The sequence below is a fragment of the Chiloscyllium plagiosum genome, chromosome 3 (genome assembly GCF_004010195.1).
Source record: "Chiloscyllium plagiosum isolate BGI_BamShark_2017 chromosome 3, ASM401019v2, whole genome shotgun sequence".
Taxonomy (NCBI): domain Eukaryota; kingdom Metazoa; phylum Chordata; class Chondrichthyes; order Orectolobiformes; family Hemiscylliidae; genus Chiloscyllium; species Chiloscyllium plagiosum.
The window spans coordinates 93,929,233-93,951,867 of NC_057712.1; the positions used below are offsets into that span (position 1 = coordinate 93,929,233).

The 22,635-nt window shown below is 41.6% G+C and overlaps 1 protein-coding gene across 1 annotated transcript in view; it reads left to right on the top strand.

Moving 5' to 3' along the window:
- aldh8a1 (aldehyde dehydrogenase 8 family, member A1) overlaps positions 1–22,635 on the top strand; it is a 47,951-nt gene that overhangs the window by 18,672 nt on the left and 6,644 nt on the right. Inside the window, exons 2-5 of the mRNA XM_043686266.1 lie at positions 9,814–9,961; positions 12,326–12,481; positions 19,970–20,119; positions 20,612–20,868. Coding sequence (XP_043542201.1) covers positions 9,814–9,961; positions 12,326–12,481; positions 19,970–20,119; positions 20,612–20,868 — 711 coding nt within the window. The remainder of the gene's footprint in view (positions 1–9,813; positions 9,962–12,325; positions 12,482–19,969; positions 20,120–20,611; positions 20,869–22,635) is intronic.

Genomic DNA, 22,635 nt, shown 5'->3' on the forward strand with positions numbered 1-22,635 from the left:
AGCTCATCTCTTCACGCTTCAGGCTCTCTGCCTTTATTCCTGATGAAGGGCTTTTGTCCGAAACGTCGATTTCGAAGCTCCTTGGATGCTGCCTGGACTGCTGTGCTCTTCCAGCATCACTAATCCAGACTCTTCATCATTGGGCCCTGCAGCTCAGTGCCTGCATTCAGGTGAACAGGGCTCAGAGATTTCTGTGTTCTCCAATGGGGACTCCCCACTGCTGTCCTGATTTCCTATACATTTTCCTTATTTGCTTATGATGCATAGCTTCCCTGTAACAACACAGCTGCTCTAGGCTGTTGACAATGGTGCTTCCTCGGGGTGTCTGAGGACTTGTTGTCCACCTCTGACACCAGTTCATTGTCAATGGTTGCAGTTTCTGGCAGTGATTAGATTAGATTAGATTCCCTACAGTGTGGAAACAGGCCCTTCAGCCCAACAAGTCCACACCAACCCACCAAAGAATAACCCACCCAGACCCATTCCCCTATCCTATATTTACCCTGACTAATGCACGGAATACTATGGGCAATTAACCATAGCTAATTCACCTGACCTGCACATCTTTGGACTGTGGGAGGAAACCGGAGCACCCGGAGGAAACCCACACAGACATGGGGAGAATGTGCACACAGACAATTGCTCGAGGCTGGAATCGAATCTGGGACCCTGGCGCTGTGAGACTACAGTGCTAACCACTGAGCTACCGTGCCACCCTGAAAATCATAAATTAAAACTGACAAAAATAAAAGTTCACTGTCAAAGTATGTGGATCAACATATTTCAGTGGTTGTTAAGATTACTTCAGTGTGAGGGAGCATTCTGTGCATGTGGCTGTGTGATCCAATCCTGTCAGTGACTAAGTGTGAAACGCTCATCTCCATTATCAATGGCTATGCATTGTTCAGACTCTGCTTGTCACCAGTGCATTGTCATCTACTTGGTTAAGGTGGTTCTGACTGGAGAGGGTCTGACTGGTTCCCTGCCTCTGTTTGTGCTTTTTGCTGCAAGGAAAGAAAGTAGAGCGTTCAGAGTGTGACCAATAGAATGACAATGTTTGTGGAGAGATGGGTGGGTGTGAGAATGAGGTTAATTGTGGCCAGGTTGGGGGGATGTGAGGCAGCACCTCAACAAAGAGAAGGAGGCAGAGCTGCAGTATGTGTCAGTCATTCCAATGCTGTGCAGGAGAAGTCTATCAGATCATGTGGGTTAACACTCAAACATGCCATAGAATCGATGGAGCTCTCGCAGCACTGTACCCACAATGGAGAGGACACACTTTTGCTTCTCAGCTTCATGGCCATTTTCAGATAAGCCGGCTTCAATTTGGAGGCAAGCTATTTCCTCCTGAGTGTTGGGAATAAAATATTTCTGGGTGTCCTTATAGCCTAGGGATATCTCAGGGAGCCACAGAGACACTTTAACTCACTGAGGCAAAATTGTTACTTGAAAAGATGATGGAAGCTGTGACTTTGAATATTCTTAAGCTCGAGGTTGATAGATCCTTGGTGAAGAAGGACTGGAAGGTTATCAGGGTTGGATGGGAAGGTAGGATTTGTGATTACGGTCAGAGCAGACACGGTATTATTAGATACCAGAGGAGGCCTGAATTGCACGTAATCTCCTGCTGCATTTTGTATTTTGTTTGTGTCATTCACTTGTGGTCTCTCACTTGCCAGTTGTGGAATGACACCATTCTGTCTGTCATCTTTAGTTAAGGAAGCTTCAACAGATAGATGCATATCATAATCACACACATCACTCCAATCGATCAGCAAAGTCTAAAAGCACAATACTGATGCTGTGAGTCCTGGTCCATTGCCTGCCAGCCAGCCTATTGTGAGCAAGTCTAAATGTTGATATGTCACAGGAGCGACTATCAGGACTGAATGTTTCTTATCTGTATCACTGTGTTTGTTGCTGTTCATTCTGGCCTATGTAGTGTTCGCTGCTATTGTTTATCTGAATCTGACAGCAATTCAGAGCCAGCACAGGTAAAGCTGGGATGCCTCAAGCTGCAATCTGTCATTTACAGCTCCACCATAAGCTGTGCTATAGAACATAGAACATCGGCCCTCAATGTTGCGCCGACCTGTGAACTATTTTCAGCTTGTCCCCCTACACTATCCCAAAATCATCCATGTGCTTATCTAAGGATTGTTTAAATCTCCCTAATGTGGCTGAGTTGACTACATTAGCAGGTAGTGCATTCCACACCCTTACCATTGTCTGCGTAAAGAACCTGCCCCTGTCATCTGTCTTAAATCTATCACCCCTCAATTTGTAGTTATGCCCTCTCGTACAAGCTGACATCATTGTCCTAGGAAAAAGTCTTTCACTGTCTACCCTATCTAATCCACTGATCATCTTGTATGTCTCTATCAAATCTCCTCTTAGCCTTCTTCTTTCCAATGAGAACAGACTCAAGTCTCTCAGCCTTTCCTCATAAGACCTTCCCTCCAGACCAGGCAACATCCTGGTAAATCTCCTCTGAACCTTTTCCAATGCTTCCACATCCTTCCTGTAATGGGGCGACCAGACCTGTACACAATATTCCAAGTGTGGCCGCACCAGCGTTTTGTATAGTTGCTAGCCCCTGAAATAACAGAGCAACAATTTATGATTGTGGCTAACAATCAACTGTCAGGAGTTGAGTGTTAAAGAATGCTTAAAAATGTAAGTGAGCATTGTACAGTTGACATTTAAAAGAAAACCTATTGCCTCAAACTATAATGGAATATGACGTGTGCCTTATAAATGTACCAAGTTACATTTTATTGGCCTATTGGCCTAGTTTATAGGGTTCAGTTAGCTCAGTTGGCTGGATAGCTGAATGGCAATACAGAGTGATGCCTACAGTACAGAATCAATTCCCACACTAGATGAGGTTACCATAAAGGTACCACCTTCTCAACTTCACCTCGCCAACTGGGACATGGTGCCACTCAGGTTAAACCCACTATGATTCATCTCTCTCTAATCAGAGAGCAAGGGGCCCTATAAGGCATCTGGGATGATAGTGACTTTATCTTATAGAGCTAAATACAATCACAAACTACAGCATGGTCCAATCCATTCACAGTTGTATTAACCTTATCCCAATAACAGCATGAAAAATATGCAAATTTAAATTTTTTTTTTAACAGAAACAACTTAATTTTATGCAGAAAATGGAGAGCTGAAATCAATATACTTTTTGGCATGGCTAACAGAAAATAAATGTCTTGATGAAGGACACCTTCTTTCTAAACATTCTGGGATCAAATAAGCAATTTGTCCGATCAGTTGAGGAATGAGAGGAAGGATAGCGAATCAATTGTGATCTGTTTTTAAATTATTTTGCCTTCCTAGTCCATAGAACCAGATAATGAGGTTCATACATAATGACCTGATTAATACTGCACAAATACGCAACGTGTTTCATAGTGGATTCCATTAGTCGTAATGTTGTCTCATTCCTACTACAGGTACAGCACAGCACCTTCCTCTTCTACCTTATAAATGCATATCTGTATTTCCCCCACCCATGCCAGTCCAAACCAAGCCTGTTTGTTTGATGTGCCACTTGTCAATACAAAGGCATTACCTCCCTTAATCAAGCACAGCTCCCCTGACCTCTTTGCAGTTCTGAAAAAAAACATTTGCTTGAGCCCGGGTTCTGGCATTGGTATTTTTCAAAATGTACACCAAGGTCCTTGCATCTTCTCTGGTTGCAAAATTTTGTTGAATATTTATTTCTACAGCTAAGTGACTAGAAAGGAAGTGGCAGCACGCTGAGGGCTGATGATCTAGTGAATAAATGTAAGTTCACTAACCAGTTTAGATCAGCAACTAGAAATTGGCATCTCAAGAATGGTCATGATCATTATCCTATGATATGTGAAGACAAATAGTTACAACATAGGTTGATCATTCTGGGATGAGTAAATGTGCATGATGAAGCTGAATGCATGAAAGAAAGGTTATTCTGGGGAGTTACAGAATGCAGCCCGCGACCAAAGTGAATGGTTTTCAGCACTAAGTATCTCGTTTCTTAAAAGAAAATTGTTCGTATAATGTGGGCGTCACTGGGTGGACAAACAGTTATTTCCCATCTTGGAAGGTGTTGGTGAAATGCCTTCTTCAACTGCTGCAGTCAATGTGCTGCAGGTACACAGACAGAACTATGAAAGAGAGAATTTCAGGAATTAGACCCAGCAACAGTGTAGGATCAGTTGTCGATGCAGTTCCAAGTCAAGGTTGTACCTGGTTTGGAATGGTGGTGTTCACATTAATCTGCTGCCATTGTTCTCCTCGTTGGTAGGGGTTTCCGATTTATAAGATGCTGTGTAAAAAGTCTTAGGGGGATTTTGCAGTGTCACTTGGAGGTGATATGGCTGGTTTGTGATGTCAACAGTGTGGGTTCAATTCCTGCACCAGTTGAGGTTATCATGAAGGACTCTCCCTCTCAATCTCTGCCTTCACCTGAGGCATGGTAACCCTCTGGTTAAACCATCACCAGTTGTTCCTCTCTCCCTAATGTGAGTGCAGACCTTTGGTCCAGTAGGGCTTTACACACTGCTCTCACTCAATGTCAGAGGTGGAGGGAATGAACATTGAAGGAGTTAGTTGGGTTGCAATCAAGTGAAAGCTTTGTCCTGAAGGGTATCAAACTTCTTAAGTGTTGTTGGAGCTTCACCCATCCAGGCAAGTGGGAGTATTCCATCAGACTCCCGACAAATGCTTTGTTGATGAATGACAAGCTTTGGGGAGTCAGGAAGTGAATTATTTGCTGCAGGATTTCTAATTCTCTGATCTGCTCTTGAAGGCAATGTATTTATTTGCTTGGTCCAGTTCAGTTTCAGGTTATAGATAACCTCTGAATAGTGAGGATTCAGTTATGGTAACATCATTGAGTGTTAAGGGACAATGGTTAGATTCTCTCTTGTTGGACAATGGTCATTGCCTGACATTTGTGTAGTCCCAATGTTACTTGCCACTTGTCAGCACAAACCTGGGTGTTGTCTAAGTCTTGCTATATTTGGACATAGATTTCATTATCTGAGGAGTTGTGAATGGTGTTGAGCACTGTGCAATCATTGGTGAACTTCTGACCTTACAATGGAGAGAAGGTCATTGATCAAACAGCTAAAGATGGTTGGCACTAAGACATTACCCTGAGGAACTCCTGCAGAGATGTCCTGGAGCTGAGATGACTGACATCCAGCGACCACAATCATTGTGCCAGGCATGACTAACAAGTGGAGAATTTGCCTCCTGATACCCATTTATTCCAGTTTTGTTAGGGCTACTTGATGCCACACCTGGTTGAATGCAGCCTTGAAGTCAATGACTGTCACTCTCACCTTATCTCTGGAATTCATCTCTTTTGTCCATGTTTGAACCGAGGCTGTAGTGAGGTCAGGAGTTGAATGGTCTTGGCAGAACCCAAACTGGATGCCAGTGAGCAGGTTATTGATGAGCAGGTGTTGCTTGACGGCATATGATAACACCTTTGACCATTGGCCACGTCTGGCTTTTTGTGGACAGAACATACCTGGGCAATTTTCCACATTGTTGGGTAAATGCCAGTGTTGTAACTGTACCGCAAGAGCTTGGCTAAGGATGTGGTAAGATCTGGAGCTCAAATTTTCAGTACTAGTGACAGACTTTTGTCAGAGCTGGAAGCCTTTGGTTTCAACCATCTCTTGATATCACGTGGAGTGAACCAAATTGCATCAAGACTGATCTCTGTGGTGCTGTGGATTTCTGGGGGAGTCCAAGGTGAATCATTCACTTGGCACTTCTGACTGATGATTGTTGCAAATGCTCAGCCTTATCTTTTCTACTGATATCTTGGGCTCTTCTGTTATTGAGGATGGGGATATTTGTGGATCCTTCTCCTCCAGTGAATTATTTAACAGCTGGATGTGGCAGGACTGCAGAGCTTAGTTGTGGGATCACTTAGCTCTGCCTATCACTTCTTGCTTATTTTGTTTGGCATAAAAGTACTCCTGTTTGGTGGCTGCAGCAGGTTGATACCTTATATTTTGGTATGCCTGGCACTGCTCTTGGCATGCCCTCCTGCACTCTCCATTGAACAAGGATTCATACCCTGGCTTAATCAAATGAAAAATAGTGCTGATGTTGGAAATCTGAAACAAACACAGAGAATGCTGGAGAAACTCAGAAGGTCAGTTCTGAAAAAGAGTCATACAGGATTCAAAACATTAACTCTGTTTCTGTTTCTATAGATGCTGCCAGAACTGCTGAATTTCACCGGCATTTGATCCTCTGGCCTGATGGTAATGGTTTTTCGGGGGACATGTTGGGCCATGAGATTGCAGTTTGTTTGGATTATGATTTTGCTATTGCCAACTCATGGATATCCAGTTCAAAGACTATCCCATTTAGCACAGTGATGATGCTGTACAGTGTGCTCTAAGTATTTTCAATGTGAATGTGGGACTTTGTCTCCAAATGGACTGTGTGGGTGTCACTCTTACTGACACTTTGATAGATGTATCTGCAGAGGTTAGATTGGTAAGGATGAGGTCAAATGTGTTCTCCCCCTTGTTGGTTCCCTTACCACTTGCCGCAGACCAAGTCTAGCAGCTATGTCCTTTAGGACCTGACCAGCTCGATCAGTAGTGCTGCTGCTGAGCCACTCTTGGTGGTGAACAGTGAAATCCTCAACCCAAAGTACATTGTGTACTAGCCACCTTCAGTGCTTCCTCCAAGTGTTGCTTAACATCAAGGAGCACAGAGTCATCAGCCAAGAGAGGGCAGTGCATGATCATCAGCAGAGGGTTCTCTTTCCCATGTTTGACCTGATGCCACAAGCTTCAAGGGATCCAGAGTCAATGTTGAGGACTTCCAGGGCAGCTCACTTCTGACTGTATACCACTGTGCCACCACCTCTGCCAGCCCTGTCCTGCCAATGGAACATGTCATATTCAGGGATGGCGATGGTGATGACTTGGACATTGTTTCTCAGATATGACACCATGCATATGTCAGGCTGTTGCTTGACTAGTCTGTGAGACAGCTCTCCCAGATATTAGCGAGGAGGACTTTGCAGGATTATTGGGCTGTCATTTCTGGTTGATACCAGGTGGGTCCATCTGGTTTCATTCTGATATGAGACTTTCCAGCAGTTGGTACAACTGAGTGTCATGCTAAACCATTTCAGAGGGCAGTTAAGAGTCAACCACATTGCTATGGGTCTAGAGTCACATGTAGACCAGACTAGGCAAGGTCTATTATGGTGCTAATGTTCACTAAAGTACGTTAATGAACCAGATAGGTTTTTCCCATGGAGATGGTGGAGGATTCAAACATCAAGTGAGTGCCAGAGATCAAATGGGCAGGGGCTGTGTTTGAGATTTTAACACCCGCCTCCCCATCCTTTTTTGGACCAAAACAGTTCTGGACCTGTTTTGATTTTACTCCCGTAAATTAATTTTTGCTTTGTGTCGCAGAGGGGATTTCGCTTACCCAAGATCTCTGAGTAAATATATTGCGTGCTTCTAGGAATCAACCAGAAAGCGCTGCACTGGTTTTGGTTTCCTGGCTTATTGAGTTTTCATGCAATTCCTTGATTCCTGAAGGTGGCAGAGTGACACTACCATTGACTGTGATTTAGGGTACAACTGCCAAAGGAGTAAAGGAGAATTGAATGGTAATAGCACAATAGATTTTGCTGTAGTTAATAACCTTGTATTTTCAATCAAGTAGGAATTAACGATCATGTCCATTGTTGACAATTATATATCCTTACATGTCAGCTTCTTTGCTTGCTATCCTGGAAATATGAAACCACACTGAAGAATTAAATAATTCTGGTGCGTTTGAACCAACCCAGTCAAAGAAATGGTTTCCAAACACATTTAATCTGGACCAAAAAAAAGACCTAAAAGTCAGATACAGATGAAAATCTAAAACGTAACTAGAAAACTTTGGTAAGACTCAGGTAGCATCTGATGAACAAATTGGAGTCAGTTAATTTTTCAATTATAAAGGCTTTCAAACGTATAATTAAATGAAGGTCTGTTAAATTTGAAATGAGCTTCAATCAAGTGTAGACTTGAACAAATCCCAGTTTTGTGTTTGAATTGAATGACATTGCCCTTCCTTAAGTTGAGAAAACTTAATTCAACAGTTACGTATTAAAATAAATTAGGGCATGTTGAGTTCTGAGTTGTCATCTTTTGATCTTGAGCAATGATGGACAAAATCGCAGTACTATGCAAACTTACGTTCTTAGGGGAGATTGCTATTTTGTAAATCATGTAACTTTTCTTTATTCCTTCATGGTATTTGGAAAGTGCTGGAAAGCTTGACAGTGATTTGCCTGTCCCTAATTGCCCTTGAGGAGGCACCTACTTGGGCTGCAATTAGTTTTCCAATGGGAAATAAGTGATCTTGGTGACTTGAACAAATAATGCAACCATGAAACACATCACACATCTGCACTTATGTTTCACTTACACCTATACCTTGAAATAATGCACAAAGCCAAATACAGCTGTGATGTTTAGTAACACAGGATGTGCTTTGCCTGTACATGAAGCTGGCTATAGGTCTGTTTACAACATTAGTGTAACATTTTCCCAACTTCCCAACTTCTTTTGGAATAGTGGGTCTCTCCCTGGAAATTACTGGCTGGGTGTGGCATACTTGTGAGGAGTGTTCTCTTCTTCAGTGACTTTCTCCAGCACTGTGTAAACTATCAGAGGACCTACACAATGAATCAAGCTGAAATCTGCAAAGTTAAAAGAAAGGTTTAGAGTGGATGTCAGTGGAAACCTTATTTTCCGAAGGAGTAAGAAAATTGCCCAGAGTTCAGTGTCTACAGGAAAGTGAACACTGTTAAATCAAAAGATCAACTTTCAGCAATGGTCTGATAGTTTGGTTTCAGAAATAAAATCAATATTAAATTAGCAGGTGATGTGAAAATGGTACTAATAATGTAAAATGTACATCGATCTACACATGGATGAAGACTTTTGGAATCAGTAAATGTTCAGTTCAAGAATTGAATGCCAAACACAGCAGAGAGCCTGACTCCAAACACCCTTTAGCTCCGGAAGGTGAACTCTTCAGTCATTCAATCTCTCCTGTCTTCTATTTAGAGTGGTGCTGGAGAAGCACAGCAGGTCAGGCAGCATCCGAGGAGCAGGAAAATCGAGCTGATGAAGAGCTTTTGTCCGAAACATCGATTTTCCTGCTCCTCGGATGCTGCCTGACCTGCTGTGCTTCTCCAGCACCACTCTAATCCAGAGTCTGGTTTCCAGCATCTGCAGTCCTCACTTTTGCCTCTCCTGTCTTCCACCCTATTTCTTTTTTTCCTTGTCCCACTTACCCCTTGCGCAAACCCCATTACTGTATATTTCTAACTTTTGCCAGTTGTGATGAAAGATCTTTGACCTGAATACTGAACTCTGTTTCTCCAGCCTATCGATGCTGCCTGACCTGCTGTGTATTTCTTGCATTTTCTGTATTTCTTTCAGATTTCCAGCACGTGCCATGTTTAAATTGGGTTTGCCTGTTTCATAAGTAAATGTTGTGCAACTCAGGTACTGCCATGTCTCAGTGAAATAGGCACACTCTGAGTTTCCAAAGTATCAAAACAGTGTACTTTTCATTAACTGATTGATTATGCACCAAACATTGTTCAGAAAAACAGGATTGTATTGATCCAGGTGCAGTCAAACAGAATAAAGCCATGGACTAATTGAAGATTGTGAAAATAACTTCAGAAAAAGCCTGTGGAAGAAATGGAAAGCATTGGAAATATTGTGACCTGATTGTTGTTTTAAACTTTCTTTGTAGGTGGATGCTGCTGTCAAAGCTGCCAAAGATGCCTTCCCTGCATGGTCAGCGAAGAGTCCTTTGCAACGATCCCAGATACTACATAAACTGGCAGACCTGATAGAGGCCCATCTGGAGGAATTTGCTCAAGCAGAATCGAAAGACCAAGGTAATGATTGTTTCTGTGAGTGTGTTATAAGTGTTGGAGATGTGGCTGGGACCTATCCCATTGCATCTATACAATCACAGTTGAGCTGGTGGGTTACTGTGCTCAGATCATTTGATGGCACCATGTGCTTGCCTCTGAAAATGGAAAGTTCTTGCAAAAACACTGCTGCTTGCCTTGCACCCTTCAACGTATATGCAACCTGAGCACTGTTTGATTGTTTGAATTCTGATACTATTCAAGCCAAGAATATAAAAAAAATTGAACAAGAGCACAGTGATGCCATCATTGGCCACCCTTGGTTTCGTGGCATTCAATAACTATAGCTGTGCCTCACCAAATTGCCAGCAACCTGAATTTCAAAATGTTCAACTGACTTTGGCTCCTATTCCTTTTTAGAAGAGAGAGTTGCAGATTTCTGGAACCCTTCTGTGTGAAGAAGTAACTGCTGTCATTGTTGCTGAATGCCCTAGCTCTGTTTATAAATATCGTACCCTTGTCCAGGAATCTCCAATGTGAGGAAATAGTTTCTCTTGATTTACCCTATCAACTCCTTTCATCAACTTAAAAATCTCAATTGAATGACACTGTAACATTATAAAGTCAAGGGAGTGCAGCACGAATGTATTCACCCCGACAGGGTAAAAACTGAGAGGTTGTCTTTCACTGTTGAGGAATCTAAAACATGAAGGGTACACAATCTCAGAATCATGGATCATTCGTTTAGGAGTGAGTTGAGAGATTTCTTTACTCAGAATGTTGTGAATCAGACACACTTTCCATACCCTGTTATTCATGGAGATCAAAAATCTTTCTATCACAAATATATTCAACACTGGAGAATTCACAATCCTGGAGGGTGGAGCATTCTAAGGATTCACAACCACCTAACTAATCTCATCCCACTTTTCAACACCTGGCTCATAGCCTCGTAAGCTTTGGCATTGCAAGTGCACATCTAAATAATTATTAAATATTATGAGGGTTTCTGCCACTATCACCCCTACAGACAGTGAATTCCTCTGACTGGTACAATACAGATACTTGCCACTGCTCCTGGGTGTGCTGACGGCAAGAGGAGCTGCCAGTTTTTGATTGGTCAGCTGCTCTAAGTGCATAATGACAACTGTCTCTGGGATCCTGAAGACTAATGCTGGCCACTTAAGTGCCTGAAGGCCCCCACCAGTTCTCTGGCTGGTGTACAACATCCCCATCAAGCTGATTAAATCTGGCCCTCGGATCAGGGAGTCTGGATTATGGGTTGAATTCAGGACCACTAGTTGGGGAAGGAGAGTGACATGGGTCAGTTGGGAAATAGGGACAGGATAGAGTAGGAGACTTGGAGGAGAGGTTGGGAAATCACAATTAGAAATTGAGGATCAAGAAATCCAATTGGGGAGAACATCAGATTTGTGGCACTGGGCCTAAAGGGCAGAGTTTGGGACTAGGGGCCACAGTGATTATGGTAAATATTTACATCTTTGACTTACACAATGGTTAGAGTTGGCAGATGTAGGGTAGAGGCATGAACAGGCTGTAGGTACCTTTTTTGCAGATGCAAGTAGCCCAGGACATTTTTCTCCTGAAGGATGTTTTCCAGTTTCAAATGGGCTAAAGGAGCATGGGCTTATTTGCATTCCGAAGCCTAAAACCAGCTAAATGTCTAAAAACCAAATGTCAATGAGCCCAATTTGATGGCTAGGGTGTTTTAATTGATTTACTTCTGGCTTTGGGAAAGTTTTGGAAAACATTTCCTGAGATGATGAGGTGGATTGAGAGGGATCTGTGATAATAGTTCTCCCTGTATTCCATGAGATCTAACTTTGCTAATCAGTCTCCCATGGGGAACCTTGTTCAAAGCTTTACTGAAGTCCATATAGATCACATCTACCGCTCTGCCCTCATCAATCTTCTTTGTTACTTCTTCAAAAAACTCAATCAATGTAAATAGTATTGTAACTGTATTTCAAGACAGATGCCTCAACAAGAACCCAGTAGTTATGGTATATTTTAGAAATGTCCGAGGATTGTACTCTTCCCAATCCCTCATTTCCCAATCAGTAAGGAGCTAGTTGCCTGTCTCTCTTTGACAGATACTTGTTGATTTAAAAAGTAAACATTTGATTTTTTTTCTTTAAATAACCAGTGTTCTGACAGACTGTCAATGGAGTCCCCAACATGCTCACATTCCATTAATGGAACAAATTGTATATGAGTAGAGTAGTCAAGTTTTGGACATTTTCAGTGTGTCATGTTAACCAATATAGGGACAGACTTGGACAGATTTCCTCACTGTGAATATGGTTTCATAAACAGATCCAATTAAATAATTTCACAAGTACTATTTTTTATCTTTTCAAATTTTAGGAAAAACAATAACTGCAGCCCGAAGCATAGAAATACCTCGAGCAGTCTATAATTTCCGTTTCTTTGCCTCAATTATCCTGCACTATACAACCGAATGTGCAGAGATGGACCATATGGGATGCACCAACTTCACCACACGGACTCCGGTGGGAGTAGGTGAGGCAACAATTGTCAATATTGAAGGTTTATAATAGGGTTGTCAAACCTTTCAAATTGAGGGGGCTACACTTCAAAAGGTCGACTTTGGCACAATAATATGATTTCAGTAAAAAGAGCCACAAATAAATTGCTGATTTAAATAAATGCATAACCAATAAATATAGCCATTAATAGTGTCAAGCAGTGAGCTAAACAATAAAATCTTTAACTGTATTTTAGCTAAGAAGCAGAGCGAGTGAAGGACAGACTAGGCCACAGGTTCTGGTCACCAGGGAAGTGAGGGGGACTGGGGCTGATCTAAGAAGTTGGGTCTAACTAACATTGACCTTAATTCATCTCTGGCAATGTACACTCTTTGCTGGCCTCAGTAGAATTCACATGAAAGTGTGAGTTAGAACTGGGTTACCTTTCAATCTTGGTTTTCCTCCTCTTCCAGCCTGCTTTGTGGTTACATTTCTGTGGATGGTGAAGAGGTGGCTGTCTGACGAGTTCACACTCAGTCTCAGGGTTCATTGACTGTCTCCCTTTCCCACTTGCAGGTACATGCTAACATACTCTCCATTTTCCCTCCCTACTAATGTGCCCACACTCTTCCAAAATTGTCTAAACCTTTCCATACACACATACATGTTGCACATCCCTTCTTCCTGTCCTATGTTCCCACACTTCTCTCTGTCCCTCCCATATACATGTGCAGTTCGCCCCTCCATCCCACCCATCCATTTTCTTTGTCTCTAATCCTCTCATTCAAAATACACACACACACACATACACACACACCTAGGGCATTCTGCTGCACCATCTTGACCACCTCCGCCAGGATGCTAACCCCTGTGCAGGAAAGTGTGTTATCTTCCCTGCCTGTCTTGCTCCTCAACTCAGAGCTTGTTACTCTGCACCCCCTAGCTGCCATCTCATTCTTTCCAGGTTGTCCTTTCCCTACCTGCCCAACCTGCCACTGTCACCATTCCTGGTGTACAGGCCTCAGGCAGTGAAGCTCCTCATATTTCCACAACTCACTACCCTTCTAATCAGCATCTGTTTCACCCTCACTTTTGCGGCTAGAGGTTTACTGTGAACCTATCAGCAGCAAATGCAGGAGAGTAAGGGTGTCTAATTGGAGCCGATCTCCTTGCAGAATCTCCCAGTTATCCTTCCTGTTTTCTGAATATCAAGGCGAGTAGATCGGACCTTCTGGTAGCCACAGACAAGCCTCCTGTTGAACAATCCTGGTTTATAATCTTCTTTCCTATTATTATAAACAATTAAAAATGTATTTTTGTGGAAATATATTCAAGTATTTTGTACAACGATGTGATGAAGAAAAACGAACTTTACAAGATATACTGTTATTTACAAGAACATTTTAATATAACCTTCAAGACTTTGTAAAGCGAGAGTCGGAACAGAGCCTGGTTAACAATCTTCATCCCAACACAAAGATTAATGAAAGTATTATAAGGGAATCTAATGTGTAAGTGCAGCGAGAAGAATGACATACTGTCTTGAGCATGGTTTTGCATTTGAGAAAGACAGGAACTGGCCCTTCTCCTATGATAACAGGATTATAGAATCATACAGTATCGAACAGGCCTTTTTACACATCAGATCTATTTCATTTCATCTCATGCTTTCTTGTTACTTTTATGGGAATTTGTCAATTTAACTGAACTGATCCCAAACTGAAGAATGGAACAATGTCTACCCCGAAGGTCACGCCAGAGGGCAGTGGGTGGGTGACATTGATGCCCTTGTTAGGCCCTAGTGGTGGGAACATGTAACTGTGGGTCTCTGCTGCTCCCCTTTTGACAGACCCTTTGACAAATGAGATTCTTATCCTAAGCGGGTGCTCTAAAGACAAAGCAAGTGGTAATTTGTAGGTGTTTATGAAACAATTGCTGCTTTCTGAAATAACTCCACAGAGGCTGGTATCCGATGACCAAGTCACCCTTTATTTAAATGTGGAGAGTCCTTGATACTGATCCAGCTCCCTCCAGAAGAAGCGCTTATGCCCGAAACATTGATTCTCCTGCTCCTTGGATGCTACCTGACCTGCTGCACTTTTTCAGCAACACATTTTTCAGCTCTGATCTCCAGCATCTGCAGTCCTCACCTTCTCCCAGCTCCCTCAGAGCCAGCTCTCAGAGTGAGCAGAATATCTGACATTACTGTCCTTTTTTTTGACACTCCCTTTTTCTTTTTTTGATTACACCCCACACTACCGCCTAACTGCGATAGTGCTTTTTTCTTCCCCCAGCACCCATGTTGTGTGTGTGCAGGTGTGAGACACAGTGAGAGACACATGATGCACAAATCTTTATTCAAATTTCCACCACCAGGAAGAAAGGAAACACCCAAGTAGCCAGTAACAAGCAGTGCCCTTGACATCAAAGGGCAATGCTGTGTGATCAGACAGTGAAGGGGAGGGCAGGGATTAAATCAAAATAGAGTTAGAGGGGAAAATAATGCACTCCACTCCCTGCGGTGCCCACCTCTCCGTGAACAACTCCAGGGTGTTGGTGACATTCCTGTTCTTATCTGCTAGCCAGGGCTCCCTGACTGGGCCAGATTAACAGCCCAATCAGGGAGCTCATATCCTATGAGGCTCGTCTGGCTGACCTTGCTACGATCCCTACACTTTGGATCATGCAGAACTGAGAGGAACCCATTCCTCACTACTGCATACACATGCTCATCAGTGATTGTAATGCAATGGCTATTCTCACTAAAACAGCTCCACCTCTGCTTTTGTACTCCAGCCAGGAGCTAAATAAAAATGGAGTTTAATTTCCTGGTGTACATGGGCTTAAAGGGAATCATTTTATTGAAACTCTGCAACCGAAGGCAATCGGAGCTGTCATGAACAGGCTGCCAGCATTCACTGTGCAGGGTCGGTCATGAAGAATGGGATGTTGGTGAGGTGCTGGGGGATGGTTTCTTCATGCAGCACAGAACAAGCACAATTTCAGAGGAGAAATATAATTCTAGCTGTGAAAACAAAGATCAAAAATCGCATGTAGGCGCACAGAGTGAAGTACTATTTAATGGCAATTAATATGTATGTAGCCATTATCCTCACTGTGCTATCCAGTGCAGTGCGTAGTATTAGATAGTGATTCAGAGAGATTTGGAATTATGGTACTTTCCTACCTTCTTCCTTAGACAAGAATGACATATAGTTTAAAAAAAAGCCAAATAAACTTTTTGAACATCATCATGAGACACAACTGCTTCACATAGCTTTACAAAATTCCTTCAATTATTATTTTACTCCCAGAATTGAGTATTAAATGCTGAGACCTCATATCAAGATATTTGGGGTAGAAGATGACAACCCAATCACATAGCCTTTCCTACAACCCATCACACAGCCTTCCATGTAATTCAACACGCAGCCTTTTCCACATCCCAGTTATGCAATCCATCACATAGCTCTGCACACAGTTCAATACACAGCCTATTACACATCCCAATTATACAATCCATCACATAGATGAGCATACAACCCATAACATAGTCTATTATACAATCCATGACACAGCTCATCGCACAGCTTATTGCACAATCTAATGGACGGATAATTACACAGAAGCCATTACATATCCTATTGTACTGTTCATTACACAACCCACCACATAGCTTTTTATGCATAGTAGTTAAACAGTCCGTCACATCGTCCATTATGCAGCATGTTGCACAACCTTCATGCAACCCATTACCCAGCCCATCACACAAACCCACACCTGTTTTCCTGTTCATGTGTATTTGAGTGAGGCTTTTTGTTTGTTCATACACTGAATCTGAGTATTACTGGGCAGGTCCACTCTTATTGGCTATTGTTAATTGCTGAAGAAAGTGTTGGTGAGCTGCCTTCTTGAACCATGACAGTCATGTATTGTAGATACACACACACTGCCATGAGGGAGGGAGTTCCAGGATTTTGACCTAGTTGATACGCAGTATTTCTAGGTCAAAGGTGGTAAGTGGCTTGGAGGAGATCTTGCAGATGTTCCCATGTATCTGCCACCCATATCCTTTTCGATAATAATGGTTGTGGATTTGAAGGGTGCTGTCTAAGGAGCTTTGATGTGGAGTTGCAGTGCATCTTGTAGACGGTCAACAATACTGCCCCTGTACCTTCAGGAGCAGTGAATATTGATGGTGTTGATGGGGTGCCTATCAAGTAGGCTGCTTTGCCTTGATGGTGTTAAGCTTCTTGACTGTCATTGGATCTGCAATCATCAAGTCAAATGGGGAGTATTCCATCACACTCCTGACTTTTGCCTCGATCCTTGTTTGTTGTTTTAACAGAGTCATTTCCAGATGAGCTTTAGAATCACAGTCTATTACACAATCCATCACAAAACCAATGACAGAACTCTTTACACAGCTCATTACATGATCTATTAATACACAGCTCATTACATAGCCCATTACTCAATCCATCATACAAACCATCACACATTCCATTATTTATTCATTACACAACTCAAAAACAATCTATTGAACAGTCCTGTCATATAGAGTCAGAGAGTTGTACAGCACGGAAACAGGCCCTTCGACCCAACTTGTCCATGCCAACCAGGCTTCCTAAACTGAACTAGTCGCATTAAACTGGTTTTGGCCCATATCCCTCTAAACCTTTCCTATCCATGTACCTGTCCAACTGTCTCTTAAATTTTCTAATTGTATCACTTCATCTGACAGTTCATTCCACATACGCACCACCCTCTGTGTGAAAAGTTGTCATTCAGTCCCCTTTTAAATCTTTCCCCTTGCACTTTAAACCTATGCCCTCTAGTTTTGGACTCCCCTACTCTTGAGAAAAGACCTTGGCAATTCACCTTATCTATATCCCTCATGCTTTTATAAACCACTATAAGGTTACCCCTCAACTTCCTGTGCTCCAGGGAGAAAAGGCTCCAACCTATTCTGCCTCTCCTTATAACTCAAACTTTCCAGTCTCAATAACATCCTTGTAAATCTTTTGATTTGATTTGATTTGATTTATTATCATGATAAAGTAAAAGATATTGTCTTACATGCTTTAAGGCAGATTGCACTATCCAAGTGCATCAGGGTAACAGAACAGAGTAGAGTGGTGCTGGAAAAACACAGCAGTTCAGGCAGCATCCGAGGAGCAGGAAAATCGACGTTTCAGGCAAAAGCCCTTCATCAGGAATACAGGCAGAGTGCCTGAAGGGTGGAGAGATAAATGAGAGGAGGCCCCTCGGATGCTGCTTGAACTGCTGTGTTTTTCCAGCACCACTCTACTCCAGAATCTGGTTTCCAGCACCTGCAGTCATTGTTTTTACCTAACAGAACAGAGTGTAGGATATAACATTACAGCTGCCAAGAAGGTGCAGAGATAGACTAACCTTAACGTTAAAGAGGCTCATTCAGAAGTCTGATAACAGCAGAGAAGAAGCTGTTCTTGAATCTGTTCGTATGTGTATACAAACTTTTATATCTTTTGCCTGATGAAAGAGAGTGGAAGAGAGTATAACCGAAGTGGGAGGGATCTTTGATTATATTGTTGCTTTCCCAATGCAGCAGAAAGTATAGATGAAGTCAATGGATGCACTCTTTCCAGTTTAATAATATCCCTCCTGTAGTGAGGTGACTAGATTTGTACATAGTACTCCAAATGTGGCCTTACCAGTGTCTTGTACAGCTGTGACATGATGTTCCAACTCCTATACTCAGTGCTCTGAATGATGAAGGGAAGAGTGCCAAACCCTCTGCTTCACTACTCTGTCTAGTTGTGAAACCACTTTCAAGGACCTATGTACCTGCACCTCTTAGCCTCACCCCTAGATCCCATCGCACAGCCATGACACCATCCATAGCTCAGCCATCACATGGCTCATTACACAGTCCATTGTACAACCTACCACACCGCCCATTACATGGTACACCCAGGTTTTATCCCTATTACCGATATTGTGGACGAATCTTCAAATATGTTCTGAAATTCCATAAAATTTAGATATATAACATGTATTCATCTGTAAAGTTAGTGATTTATTCGAAACATTTAGCTAAATTAGTCAAGCATGAAGTTCCTTCTGAACATTTATTTTCATTAGTGACTTGTCCACATCCTTTGCAAGTCCTCCTGCTGTCTCACTTTATCTTCCTCTGTTTAATATTGACAAACGATGGAGAAAAAATCAGATGCAAAGGACTAAGAGTCCAGAAAGAAAAACTGTCTTCATTTCTCATCACTGATAACTAAAACAGCATAGAGAAGCAGTCTCCAGATTTTTAGGAGGGTATGGTTTAACAGGAATATGTCAACACTGTTGATTTTTTCCTTTTCACACAGTCTTTCCCAGGTTAATTTACAAATCACATGTCTGTCCGAAGCTCCAGTTAAATATCTTATTTGACGCAAAGGGTGTGCTTAACCTGGATCCAAGTGAAAATGTGATATTGATGTATATTGATATTGTTCCTTGGCATTTTTGTTTTTCAGGTAAAAGGCTAGGGAGATATAGGACAGAGCTGTTGGAATTGAATCTATTTGGACAATAACTTCAGCTTTATGGAGATAATAGCAAAGTCATTTACTTCGTGGGAGATGGCATATCATCACTGAAACTGAATTATGCAATTGTTTCAGGCAACTCATTAACATTGATGTTGAATAGTGATTGAGCAGATGTAGATCCTTCAGGCAATCCAGCAAAAAAGAGTTAGGTGACAATTTTCACATGGTGTCCATATTTACACATTATTGATTAATACAAGGGATTTGTTCTAAGACCTGAACATGTTGTTGAACACCTGATATGATTAACAACATCAACATAATCTAAGATTTAAGGCTAGACTGTCCACAAATGGCAGTGGGTGCTGGTTCAGTTGTAGTTTTAAATCTGAGAAAAATAATATTTTGTTAAGTAAAGCTATTAATGATATGGATCCAAAGCAGGTATGTGGAATTCGGCCACAGATCCCACCTTGATCTCACTGAATGGTGAAAAAGGCTTGATGGGCTGAATGGCCTACTCCTGTTCTCCTAGCTCCTGTCAATAGCACAATTCTGGGAATCGTGAACTTGTAAGGATGTGGTATGGAAGGTCCAGAAATGAGCAGATTGGTTTTGAAGACTGCTGTATGAAGTTGTACACAGCAGCTTTTCCCTTTCCAGTCTCCGGAAAGCCATTGTAGAAAGTATAGAATGAAAATAATTCTGCCAAAAAGGAACAACCATCACAATGGAAGTTATTCTAAGGTGCCTCTGTAGCTCCCTTAGTCACTATACAGAAAACAGAAGAACGCGGAGAGTGAGACTGAGTTTACTAAATAATGAGTCATGGGTAATTTAGGAAAGGAGGAAAAGGATTGTATATAAACAATTGTGCGTGTGTTTGATATCTGTGCTGTAGCTTTGGCAGGGACATATTTTCTTTCTTGTTGCCAGCCGTAGTTCCACATAATGTGGAGTGACTAATGCAAATTCCTTACTTTGTCTTTTAGCTGGCCTTATCAGTCCTTGGAATTTACCACTGTATCTCTTGACCTGGAAGATAGCTCCAGCCATTGCCACAGGCAACACTGTGGTTGCCAAACCCAGTGAAATGACATCAGTCACTGCTTGGATGATGTGCAAGCTCTTGGATGAAGCAGGTATAATGATGTCAACTGCAGTACCTATGGATGGAGAAACAGAATTAATGTTTCGAGACCAAAATATGATTTCTTCAATGTGATAGATACAAATGTATTTTTTTAGAATTTTCTTTCAGCACTTTTTTATGAAGAACAATTTACTCCATGCTAATATTCAAGTGTTTGCTCATTCCTTGCACAGGTTACATTTTCCACCTGCTGTCATCAGAATTGCTAACTTTCAGTCTTTTGTGTTTGTCAGAAGCTCATAGAATTTTGGTGAACATGATGATGTTGGGAATTGTTCCTGCTTTTGTAAAGTTTATCTTGAAATTGTTTTCATGAAAGTGCTGGTCATCATCATTTGGATATAATTTCCCATATTCAAATATCAGGCATCTTTATCTTTGCAATGTTTCAAACTAAATCATCTTTATCTTTGCAATGTTTCAAACTAAATCATTCTATAATTTATTGCAATTTAGAAATGATTTCTTACTTATCTCCTAGGTGTTCCACCCGGAGTTGTGAACATAGTGTTTGGGACTGGCCCACAGGCTGGGGAGGCAATTGTCTCTCACCCTGACGTGCCACTAATATCCTTCACTGGGAGCACAGTCACTGCTCAGCACATCCAAGAGAAGAGTGCTCCATTCTGTAAGAAGCTCTCTCTGGAGCTCGGAGGGAAAAACCCAGCCATCATCTTTGATGATGCAAACCTTGATGAATGCATTCCAACCACCGTGCGATCCAGCTTTACTAACCAGGTAGGAAATTTGTTGGAATTCAGGTACTAATTTGTCTCCTATGCAACAGCAGTGGTTTAAGGTTAAACATATGTGAAAGCTTTTGTTCTGAATGAGTTCAGACCATCCCAAGATTTTCCTCTACTCAGGGAAGTTTAACTCTGCTTTTCATTTGTCATAGGGCCGTAGAGTTATACAGCACAGAAACTTCGAATTCATCCATGCCGACTAGATATCGTAAATTAATCTACTCCCATTTGCCAGCATTTGGCCCATATCCCTCTAAACCCTTCCTTTTCATGTACCCATCCAGATTCCTTTTAAATGTTGTAATTGTACCAGCTTCCACCACTTCCTCTGGCAGCTCATTCCATACACGCACCACTCTCTGCATGAAAAAGTTGTCCCTTTGGTCCCTTTTAAATCTTTCCCCTTCCACCTTAAACCCTCTAGTTCTGGACCACCCCCAACCTGGGGAAAAGACCTTGTTTATTTACCCTATCCATGCCTCTCATGAGTTTATAAATCTCTATTTTTGATTGAATTTGTTCTGAGGATATGAACCACACTAGATTTATTGCATACCCACTCCTTTCTAGTTACACTGATTACAGAATGGTCTATTCAGCTAATTCAGTGAGCATTAAAAGATAAACTATGGATTGAAATCTCTTTTAGGTCAGGTCATTTAAAAGTGAGAGGTGTTGTTTGCCTCAAGGACATTCATTAAACAATTAATGGTAATTTTCTTGGTGGTAATGCATAAATGGCCATATGTAAAACAATCGCTTTAATAAGTTACCACAGTGGAAACTGAATTGACAACTTTGCATTGCTAGTTCAGTACCATTACCACTGGCCTATCCTATCCAACATGTATAATACAAAAAGGGAAAACAGTCTGGGAGAATGACGCTCAAAGCTGTTCACTGTACAATAATGGAAAAGGGAAATAAACACCAGACACATGGACAGATGTGGTTTTGTTCCTTCTGGAATCTATAGTTATAGAACACAGTGCACTATCTGCCTCAAGGTCAAGAAAGGCAGTAAGTCTTTGACAAGACTTTGAGAGTTTGACAACAGAAAAGAGTTTGACAACATTTTCAGAGATTCATATGAACCCATCACATACCGACAAACTACTGTTATAAAGACATAAGAGCCAGGAACTTTGCAAGAGTACTTGCTACCTGCACCAGGAAGATAAAAAAAACACTTAACTCAGTCTTTTACTCACAGGGATATAAATATCAAATATGTTTTTGCTTAAATGAAGATATGAACATACAAATGACCAAAAGTCCAAATGTATAATTTAACAGCAAGAGAATAGGCCACCCATTCTCTCAAGCTAGCTCTGCCATTCAATATGATCATGGCTGACGTGATTACTCCATATTCCTGCCAACAATCAAAAACCTTTCACCTCTTTGCTTATTAAGAATTTATCCATTTCTGTCTTAAAAAAATTCAAAGTCTCTACATCCACCTTTTGAGGAAGAGAGTTCCAAAGACGCTCAGTCTTTTGTGAGGAACTGTTTCTCTTTATCTCTGCTTTAACTGGGAACTCCTCATTTTAAACTGTGACTTTTAAATCTTGATTCTTGCACAAGTGGAAATATCCTTTTCATATCCGCCTTTTAAGACTCCTCAGGATCTTGCTTGTTTTAAGACAGTTGCCAATACCAGTGATGGACACCCGCTTCTTTCCCTCAAACTGAACGTAAAATTCAGTCATATTAAGATCACTGTTTCTTCGGAGTGCCTTCACTATGAGATAATTTA